At 45.0% G+C, this 11402-nt stretch overlaps 1 protein-coding gene across 2 annotated transcripts in view; it reads right to left on the bottom strand.

The window, feature by feature from the left end:
• Nucleotides 1-8790: 8790 nt before the first annotated feature.
• The window catches only part of LOC109489868 (proton-coupled amino acid transporter 2), a 43782-nt gene continuing 41170 nt past the window's right edge, over nt 8791-11402 (bottom strand). For both annotated transcript variants that reach the window (XM_034656837.1, XM_034656836.1), the window contains one exon: nt 8791-9015. In XM_034656837.1, coding sequence (XP_034512728.1) covers nt 8990-9015 — 26 coding nt within the window. In that variant the 3' untranslated portion in view covers nt 8791-8989. The remainder of the gene's footprint in view (nt 9016-11402) is intronic.

Raw genomic sequence — 11402 nt, 5'->3', positions numbered from 1 at the left:
TTCAGTGACGGATGAACGGGCCAAGATTTCCTCCTTCCTCAAAATTATAGCATTTTACTCAAGCCAGACCTCTCTCCGTACCATCATCTCGAGTGCCAAGAGCTTTATTCCAATGATCTCTCAGCTAACTAGCATCCAAGACAGATTTGTCCGGCCCCTCCCTTACATGGGACCTCTTCCAAGGTCCTGTGTGCAATTTTGAATTTGTAATTTTGTATTCCTTTTCTTAGAGGCCCTCTCCACCCCTTACCGGTAACCCCCACCCCCACCCAAGTGGTATAAGCTTCAGGCTCCAAAAAGCCTGTCTACTTCTCTGGGTAGCGTTGTCATTCTGTTTTTACAGATGTGGAAACTGAGGCTTAGGGAGGTATAGAATAGCTTGCCCGAGGTCATCACTCATCTTTGGCAGAGACCCAAATCTACCCTAGTCAGATCTTTCTGTCTCTGAAGTCTGTGGCTGTGACCACCATACTGACCTCTTGGTTTGAATCCTGGCCCCACCCTTCAAGTTTCTTGCCCTGAATTGACTGAGACATTTGTGTGGTTTGAGGAATGTCCTCTCTTCACTCATCTGGCAGCATTACGTGGCAGCATTCCTGGTCTGTGGGGCGGCAGACTTCATCTCGGTCTGCTCATTTGCAGCACTGAGATTCTGTAATTCAATTCTAATCTCAGCTCTCATCCCACCAACAGATCTTTGTTCCCGCTTAGGCAACAAGATGGATGAATAAGATTGTTAAGGAGCTTGAGATGTTTAGATATGGGGCTATCTCCTGTTTTCCTCCCCAGGTTGTGAGAAGCCTGAGTTAATCTTCAGACCTTTGAGAAAGGAGCTGCTGGAATATGGGAATTTGCTGGGGCTGTTCCCAGACGTCCTCAGCTACAAGGAAACTTGCAAAGCACTGCCTGCAGACATCCCACATGGGCTCCTTCCAGGTGGGGGACTCCCAAGGAAGCCCTTTAACACTGGCCCAGGCATCGGTAGCTTTCGGTTCCACTGTGGCTCTTACATGAAGATGGGAAAGGTATGGTTTCTCTTTCCCCCAACTTTGTGAAATGGGTGCTAGGTTGTAGGGGACTTCGGAAGCGCTAAGGACCCTAGGGCCCGTGCTTTTCATCTCCCCTGGCCGCTGAGCTGCAGGCCCAGCCTCCCTTGTGCTGGAGCACACAGCTCTTGTGTGAGCACAGCCTACTCACTTGGCATTGCCCTGGTGGGTGGAACAAATGGGATTTAAATAATGATAATAATCTTTTATGACCCTTTAGAGTAAGCAGAGGGCCTTATTTCTTTCACTCTCTGACGGCCCTTTTGAAAGCTAGCGTGTATCAGAATCATCTGGGGAGGTAAGAAGGCACAGAAAGACTCTGACTCATTGAAAGTAGGGGGGAATCTGGGCCTTTGCATTTTGACCAAGTTCCCCAGGTGGTTCGGACACTGGCCAGAGTTCGAGTTCCACTGTGCTATGGGGTAAACTCTTTGCCCGCTTTAGATTAGAGGCTGGGAAGTGCTTTGCCTGACATTGTAGGACTTGGCGGGAACGAGCACAAAGCTTTCCTTCAGGTAGGAAGTTGGAGACTGTAGAAGCAACACTAAAACCCCTACCCAGATGGGAATTCATTGCCCATCCTTGCTCCCCCAGGGTAGGTCTTCACAGCCTGTGGCTGATTACTATGACTCTCTCTGCACAATCATAACTCACTACAGTGAGTCTCTTCTTCTTCTTTTTTTTTTTTAAAGATTTTATTTATTTATTTATTCAACAGAGATAGAGACAGCCAGTGAGAGAGGGAACACAGCAGGGGAGTGGGAGAGGAAGAAGCAGGCTCACAGCGGAAGAGCCTGATGTGGGGTTCGATCCCATAATGCCGGGATCACGCCCTGAGCCGAAGGCAGACGCTTAACCGCTGTGCCACCCAGGCGCCCCTACAGTGAGTCTCTTCTGTGTGCTAACTCGAGACTAAGTGCATTACACGAGGAAGGCCCCATTATCACCCCCACTTTACAGATGAGGAAATGAGGCTCAAGGAGGTTACTTGACTTGCCTAAGGCACTAAAGGCTGAGCTCTGATGTGAATCCAGGCCTCTTGGAATGTGCCTCTGGAGCTGTAATTTATCCCCGTGTGCCTTGATGATGCTTATGTGTACCAGAAACTCCAAAATAAAAACAATAACAATAATAAATCATTCCATGCACATAATTTATGTGGTTGAAGACTTTGGGATTTCATGCAGCTATCAAATTTCCAAATGAATTTTAGGGACTGGCATAGATAGCCAAATTCTCATTTTTCTCTGTAAGTTTCTCAAAAGAGTCATTTCTTGGGGCACCTGGGTGGCTCAGTTAGTTAAGCATTTGCCTTTGGCTCAGGTCATGATCCTGGAGTTCCAGGATCGAGTCCCACATCGGACTTCCTGCTCAGTGGGGAGTCTGCTTCTCCCTCTCCCTCTGCCTGATGCTCTTGTTCTCTCTCTCTCTCACTCTCTATGTCTCTTTCTCAAATAAATAAATAAATAAATAAATAAATAAATAAATAAAATCTTTAAAAAAAAAAGATCATTTCTTAAAAGAAAGAATATTTCCATCCCCAAAAGCTGGAAGGATACAATCCCAGGATAAAGGGCAATGTTTTTAATGCTAAAAGCACTCCTCCCCCTTTCTGGCGGGTCACTGTTCTGGACATTGGTGTTCCTCACCTGTGAAATGCTGACAAGGGTCTCTACCTCTCTAGGCAGGAGTGAGAAAAGGGACAAGTACAGTGCCTAGATCACCATCAGTGCCCCAGAGAGGAGAGCTAGCTTTTTTTTTTTTGAGAGAGAGAGAGAGAGAGAGAAAACACACTCACATGTGTGTGCGTGCACACACACACACACACACACACGCACATGCACGAGCTGGGGGAGGGGCAGAGAGAGAGGGAAAGAATCTTAAGCAGACTCTGAGTGCAGAACCCAAAGCAGGACTCGATCCCACGACCCTGAGATCATGACTTGAGCTGAAATCAAGAGTCGCTGACTGAGCCACCCAGGTGCCCCTAGGGGAGCTACTTTTCTTATACCATTTTATCACTAGAGGGAACTGGAAAGGTCATCTGGCTGAGTTGTACTATCTTGCCCTTCAGGGAACTGAGGCGCAGAGAGGGAAGGGACACGGTGAATTAATGGTGGGTCCATGGCGGGGCCAAGACTATGACCCAGTTCAGGTCTCCTGATTTCCCAGTGCTGCAGCTTTCACCACTTCCCAGACTCCTTGAAACACAGCACAGATGAGAAGTTTCATTCATTCATTTAACCAGTATTTACCAAGTCCCTGCCATGTGCCAAGTGCTACGGCCCTAATGGGAAGAAGGTAATGAACAAACACAAGCGCCTATGTCTCAGCGAGAGCTGCACCACAAAATACGACAGGCCGGGTGGCTTCAACACAGACATTTACCTCCTTGCAGTTCTGGATGCTGAAGTCCCAGATCAAGCCCTGGCAGGCTCAGGTCCTGGGGAAAGCTCTCCTGCTGGCTTGCAGAAAGCTGCTTTCCCTGTGTTCTCACATGGTCTTCCTTTGTGTGCGTGCATGGAGAGAGTGCGTTCCCTCTCCAGTGTCTCTTAATAAGAACATTAATCCTATTGGATCAGGGACTTACCCTTGTGACTCCATTTCACCTAAACTACTGCCTTGGAGGCCCCATCTCCAAATACAGCCATGCTGGGAGGGAGGGGGTTAGGGCTTCACAATCTGAATTTTGGGGGATCCAAACATTCAGTCCATGACAACCTGCCAGATGACTCATGGTCTAGTGTGGGAGCCAGAGGACAGAGTGCAGGGAACGGAGGCCAGAAGAGGGCAGAGGCGGGGGGGGCCATGCAGGTCATGTAAAGAGTCTGGATGTTATTTGAAGTGTGCTCTGCAAGATCTGTGTGGAGAATGGGTCACCCAAGAGCAAGTGATGAGGCAGGGGGACCTCTGAGGAAGTGACTACAGACTGAGAGATTGGATCTGGGCTTGGGCTGCTGGGGTGCTGGTGGAGATGTAGAGAAGTGTGCATGTGTGTGCAAACGTGCGCACGCATGTGTGTGTATGTGTGTGTGTGGAGAGAGAGATACAGACAGACAGACAGACAAAGGCCTGGGCAATGATACCATGAGTTTTCATGAAAATACTGTATCAGTTCTAATCTCCGAAGGTCCACCAGCCTTACCATGCCATTTTGAACATTAAAAACTATCCCTCAGAACTCCTAGATGGCCTAAGAATGTATTTGTGTCAGCAGGCATGGATTCTGACACATTTCTAGGTTTCTGAACTTGAGGGGGCGTGCGAATCAGGGAGGGGGAGAAGGTCAGAGGCTTCAGCAAGTGGCTTTTGGTGGGCAGAAATGAGGACACAATGGGGCCTCTTTCCCCTGCTGCAGGTGTCAGCTCTGCTCACACTACCCTACCCAGTGTGAGGTGTGTTCAGCCCAATTTGTTTTCAGTAGCTCATCATGATAATGATGGTGATGGTGGTGGTAATAATAATGCCACAATGAGGGCTTCCGCTTATTGGCCATTTCCTATGTGCCAGGTACTTAACACTCATGTTACTTAATGCTCATAGCAGTCCTTCACCCCCGTGGCCCTCTCCCTCATCCAGGCCAGCAGCGCCTCTCACTGGGAAGACAGCAAGAGCATCCTAAGGAGTTTCCTTGCCTCCCTCTTCCCCACCTAAAAATCTACGTCCTCATAATAACTAGTGATGACACCACTTCCCTGCCTAAACTTCCCACTGCTCTGAATTGCCCTGAGAATATAATCTAGACTCCACACCATGGCTCGCAAGGCCCCTGCTGCCCTCCCAAAGTCCCCTTGTTCGTCCCTCTCCCTAGAACAGGACACCCCCCCACACACACCAACTGCCTTTCTGTTCTCCAGAACTCCGTCCTTTCCTCCACTTGCTCCTCCCTGTGCCTGCACTGATCCTCTGCATTTTGCTTGCTGGTCTTAGCTGGAGTTTCTTCTCCTCCAAGGGAGGATCAGTGACCTCCTTCTGCCACCTAGTTATTGAATCCCACACCCACTGTTTACCCTCATGTTGTTTTGCACAATCTGCAACTGTCTTGCTTATGTACTCACATCCTCTCACTAGAATTTCAGGTCCGTAAAGAGGGAAGGCCTTGGTCCCCTGCAGTCCCCACTGCTTAGGGCTGGCCCATGGTAGTCTCCCAAAAAACATCTGATGAATGAATGTATTATTGTTCCTATTCAACAGATAGGAATAGGGCTTGCAGAGGTAAAGTTCCTTGCCCCTGCCTATATTAGTTTCCTTTGGCTGCTTTAAGATATTGCCAACACACTTAGTGGCTTAAAACATCACAAACTTACGCTCTTAGAGTTCTGGATGCCAGCCTAAAATTAGTTTCAGTGAGCTAAAGTCAAGGTGTCAGCAGGGTCACGTACCCTCCAGAGGGTCTAGGAGAATCCATTTCCTTGTCTTTCCCAGCTTCTAGAGCTGCATTCCTTGCCTTCCTGGACTCCTGGCCCTTCCTGCATCTTCATGTGGTGGCTTCTCTTTCTGACTCAGCCTCTGTCACATGCTTTTCTTCTCTTCTGCCCGCCATCAAATCTCCCCCTACCTCCCTCTTAGAAAGATACTTGTGATTCATTTAGGGCCACCTAGATAATCAGGATAATCTCATCTTGAGTATCTTAATTTAACCATGTCTGCAAAGTGCCATATAAAGGAGCATTGACAGATTCTGGGATTTGGAGGTGGATATCTTTGGGGCCATTATTCACCTGATTACCTTACACAGCCAATCAAATTCAGATCTGTCTGACTTCAGAAGCAAACTGTTGACCTTAAGCTGTAGTGTTTACATAGAGGCATTTCTTTTCCCTGGCTGGGTTAGTGTACCTAGCACAGGGTTGTACATACAATTACCTCTCACTTACTGCTCATCAAATAAATGTAACAGTCTCCCTTGGGGCATTAGAGCTTTTCTCATTCAGGTAAGACTAAAGACTCAGATGTGGCTTCTGGGCCAAGCCATTTTCCTTGTCTATCTATCTACCCAAAGCAGATACTACTGATGAATCTGGCTCAATTTGCCTTCTTCCTTAGTTCCTTATCTACCACTTGATGACTTTGTGGTTGTTTTGTCCCATTTTCCTTCCCCTTTCCCTCCTCTTGCTACCTCCCCTTTCATCTTCTGCCTGTTTCTTACTCCCTCTCTTTCCTTCGGTCCTTCCTCCCTTTTTATTCTTAGGTGTTACAGACTTGCAGAACCTGAAGCACAGTTTCTTCATTCTATAGATCATGAAACTGAGGCTCAGAGAGAGGAAACGATCATACACAAAGGCACACTGTGTTTGGGATGGAGCCAAGAGAAGAACCTAAAATATGGGTCTCAGTTCAGGAGCTGTCTACCCAAACCTGATACTGTCTTGAAAAAAAATTTTTTTTATCATTAATACAGTTTATTTTTAAAAGTAGTTTTAGGTTCACAGTAAAACTGAGTAGAAAGCAGAGTTTTCATTATAACCCCTGACCCCAAACACTCAAAGCTTCCAGCCTTCCCCACTATCAACATTCCCCACCAGGGGGGTATATTTGTTACAATCAATGAACTTACAGTGACACATCATTATCACCCCAAATCCATAGTTCACATTAGAGCTTAATCTTGGTGTTGTACATTCTGTGGGTTTGGACAAATGTATAATGACAAGTAGCCACCATTATATTATCATACAGGAGAGTTTTTCTGTCCTAAAGATCCTCTGACTATTCCTCCCTCTCTCCCCCTAACCCCTGGCAACCACTGATCTTTTTGCTGTCTCCATAGTTTTGCCTTTCCCAGAATGCATGTAATTGAAATTATTCAGTATATAGAGTTTACAGACTGTCTTCTTTCCCCCAAGTAATACTTAAGGTTCTTCCATGTCTTTTCATGGCTTGATAGACCATTTCTTTTTAGTACTGAATAATATTGCACTATCTGGATATATTACAGTTTATCTATCCATTTACCTACTGAAGGGCATTTTGATTGCTTCCAAGCTCTTGCAATTATGAATACACCTGTGTGGATGTTATAAACATCTGTGTGGATGTTTTTGTGTGGACCTAAGTTTTCAACTGATTTGGGTAAATACTCTCATCATGAAATGATGTCCTTGTTTTATTAGGTCTGGTTTGAGGAACAGCTATTCTGGAGGAAATGATTTCTTACCTAGATAAATACCTGCACTTCAGACAAGTCCCTGTGCTTCTCTGTGCATAATCACGTGAGCTAAAATGACCTTGGAGAACACAGAGTCCAACCTCCTTATTTATGTACGGGGAAACAGGCCCAGGCAGATGGATTCTGCCCTGGATCTGGGGCCCGACCTTTCAGCTGGGGTTGGAGGTCGCTGGACTGAGCTCTACTTTGGTAGGAGGACAGGAAGGAGGGATGATTCTAGGGTTACTCCCCTTTTTTCTCAGTCACTCTATCAATAGTCCTGGCACTAGCTGCTATTGACCAGATTGGGACACATGCACAGGCCTGAACCAGCTACTGTAATTCTGATGGCCCAGGATTGGGTTATCTGTTCACCCCTGGAGTGGGGGACAGTGTCAGCCTTGGAACTATGTACATGGGGGGGGGTGGCAGAAGTGGTTTTCCAAAGGAAAATCAGGGAACAACTACCAGAAGAAGGGAGGATGGTTGCTGGGCAGCAGAAAGAAATGCTCATCACATAGGAGAACTAAAACTTGAACATTAGGACCTGTAATGCAAGGGACAGCGTTGTAAGACCTCTCTATTGATCAAAGATAGGCTCACTAAAATAACAGTGACATAGCACTGGGAGTTAACTTGGTGATATTTATTGAAACTTTGAAAAGCACATTCCCTTTAACTTAGCGATTCAATTTCTAAGAATCTATCCTGCAGAGATGCACTCACAGCTGTACACCACAGTGTTTACTGTAACATTATCTGTCCCAGCAAAAGATCGGAGACATCCTGCATGTACATCAAAGGGATCGTGATTAAATAAACTATTGTAATTCTATCGAGTAAAATGTTGCCGAAGCTGTTAAAAAGATTCAAGTACATCTGTACATACTAATGTGGAGGGATGTTCAGGGTATATTATTGTGAAATAGGAAATGTTCACCTAAGTATAACATAATCCCTTTTTTCTAAAAATAAGAAGTCACATACACATACAAACACAAATACCCACCCACACATAGAAAAACACACATGCATACACACACACTGCTATGGTCTGTGTGTGTCCCCCTGAAATTCGTATGTTGAAATCCTAATGGCCAGTGTGATGGTGTTAAGAGGTGAGGCCATTTGGAGGTGATTAGGTCATAAGGGTGGAGCCCTCCTGAGTGAGATTAGTGCCCTTATAATAGACACCCCAGAGAGCTCCCTTGTCCCTTCTACCACATGAGGATACAATGAAAAGTCTGTAGCCTGCAAGAAGGCCCTCAGCTGATCATGCCACTACCCTGGACTTGGACTTCCAGCCTCCAGAAGTGTGAAAAACGAAGTTCTGTCATTTATAAGTCACCTAGGCTGTGATATTTTTGTTACAGCAGCATGCATGGACTAAGACCCACACATCCCACACCATGTTTGTATGTGCTGGTGAAGGTCTGGAAGAATTGATAATAGTAGCCGTGTAAGTGGAGACACAAGGCTAGAAGCAGGGGTGGGGACTTCACGTTTTAATTTCAATGCTTTAATTTTTAAAGACATATATGTTATTTTTGCAACAAAAACCAAACTTGAAAAGGATATGTTAAAGTACAGGGCGGCTCTGATAAAGTGCTGGAAGAAAAAGAGGCGTGAGAAGTCTACTGAGTACTCACATCCCATCAGAGCAGGAGACGATCAGCTCTAGGGGGAGCGGGGCTGTGTGTTGGTGGTGAGCTCTGCATTCCTTTCCATTCTGAGTGTCGTGTCCCACATGTAGTAGATACCTCTGCTGTACTGTCTCTTCCCTGCAGTTCCCCTTTCAGGACGGGCTCTCGTCCTGCACTTCTGCAAGGAGAAATGCACATACTGAAGTCTAACTTCAAGCCACTCTCCCATCCATTCAGACAAAGAAGGAAGTAGGTCAACAAAATCCTCCCATAGTGAGGTTAACTGCTGGATTTTAGGTTGTGGTTAACCCGTCTTCTTGGACATAGTTCTCTGCTATAAATTCAGTAAAAAATGTGTTGCAGAACCGGGGACAAGTTTCTTTCTCAAATTTAACTTCAGAGGTATCTTTTCCCCTCTACCCGCTTGTGATTCCTTGTTCAAAGGTGAAGATCATTAAGGAAAAAAAAAAAGAGGAAGGTAATTACCTTCAAGGTAATCTCTCAAGGAGAGAGATCCAGCAGCTAGTATTTACCCAGGCAGGGTACTCCTGTGGGGACAGGACTATGCAGTTCCCCAGGAAATAACCCATCCAGAATCCTGTTGATGTTAACACATGTTCCCTGAGAAATATCGCCATTCGCACCTAATTAATAGCCATTAGTGACTGTGGTCCTCAAGCCTCAATGGGCAGGCAACCACCTCAGAAGCTGGTTAACATACTGATTCGTGGGGCCCACCCCTTAATGCTGGTTTAGGAAGCTACAGTTTTACAAGTGCCTCAATGATTCGAATGCAGTCATGTGAGAGACGGTATATGTGACATTACTCAGAGCTATAAAACACATGTCAAACTGATGATTTCCTTTCTCCAGAGCAATGGCAGCTGTTTAAACCACGATGCCTTCAGCTTCAAACATTTCCACACCTTCCTGAGTTGGTTAACTTGGACACAACATCCTTGAATGTTCTAGATCTCTCCTGGCCATCCCCCTCAACCTACATCTCTAATGCATTGTTTCTGATGCAAAAAAAGAGTTGCAAGAAAAATGTAAACTTAAAAGGACATTTTTGAACTTTATTTTTTTAAGATTTCTTTATTCATTTGAGAGACACAGAGAGAGTGCGAGCGAGAGCACCGCATGATGGAGGGTCAGAAGGAGAGGGAGAAGCAGGGAGTCTGGCTCAATTCCAGGACCCCAGGATCATGACCTGAGCCGAAGGCAAGCACTTAACTGACTGAGCCACCCATGCGTCCATAAAAGGAAATTTTTAAGAGGCAATTTCTGGAGGAGGCATCTTTCTCTCCTATTCTAATGTTCCTGTGAGAGACTAACCAAGGAATCCCATTTTCAAATAGCTTCATTGTTATAATTTACATTATTTACATATAAAATTCATCCATTGCAAGTGTACAAATAATTGATTTTAGTAAATCTATAGTTGTACAATCATCACCACAAGCCAGTCTGGAACATTTCCATCATCCCAAAATGTCTCCTCCTGTCCATTTGCAGCTAATCCTCAGTTCTACCTCCCTGAGCCCTAGCTAACTATTTACCTGCTCTTTGTCTCTGTAAATTTGCCTTTTCTAGACATTTCACATAAATGGATTCACACAATATGTAGTCTTTTGCATTTGGCTTCTTTCACTTAGCATAATATTTTTGAGGTTTATCCATGGTGTAGCGTGTATCAATAGTCTGCTCTTTTTCATTGTTGAGTGATATCCTGTTTCATGGACATGCCACATGGTTTATCCATTTACCAATTGATGGACATTTAGACTGTATCCAGTTTGAGTCTATTATGAGTAATGCTGCTATGAACATTTGCATATACATCATTGTGTGGACACATGTGTTTTCATTTTTCTTGTATTAATACTTTTTAAAAATTTATTTAACAGAGAAAAAGAACAAATAAGGGGAGCAGCAGAGGGAGAGGGAGAAGCAGGAGGGAGTCTGATGCTGGCTCAATCCCAGGACCCTGAGATCATGACCTGAGCCAAAGCAGACACTTAACCAACTGAGGCACCCAAGTGCCCCTTGGATTAATACTTAGAGCTGTAGAATTTCTAGGTTGTATGGTGAGTATAGGTTTCACTTTATCAAAACCACCAAACTGTTTTTCAAAGCAATTGCAACTATTTTACATTCCCATTAGCAGTTCACAAGAGTTCCAGTTTCTCCATGTCCTCATCAACACATGGTACTGTCCATCTTTTCAATTATAGTCATTCTGATGGATGGATAGTGAGATTCCATTTTAATTATAATATAGAATTATAGACTGTTGATGCTATTATGGATCTTAGAGTTTCAATTCTCTCATTTTAGGTAAGACAACCCAGAAAGAAGTGAAAGAACTTGCTCAAGGTCACTGAGAGACCCAGTCAGGGTTCTTTAGTTGTGAATGTCAGAAAACTAGTCTAATGTGACTTAAACAAAAAGAAAACTGGCCCAGGGAACTGGGAAGTACAAGGTGCACCTGCATCAGGCACCCATGGAAGAAGGCACTCCAGTGGAATCAACAGGCTTCTCCATCTCTTGACTTCATTTTCTTCT

The sequence above is a fragment of the Ailuropoda melanoleuca genome, chromosome 3 (assembly GCF_002007445.2).
Source record: "Ailuropoda melanoleuca isolate Jingjing chromosome 3, ASM200744v2, whole genome shotgun sequence".
In the NCBI taxonomy this organism is placed as follows: Eukaryota; Metazoa; Chordata; class Mammalia; order Carnivora; family Ursidae; genus Ailuropoda; species Ailuropoda melanoleuca.
Note: the sequence above shows the minus strand (reverse complement) of the source record. Positions and strands in the feature narration are given on the sequence as shown.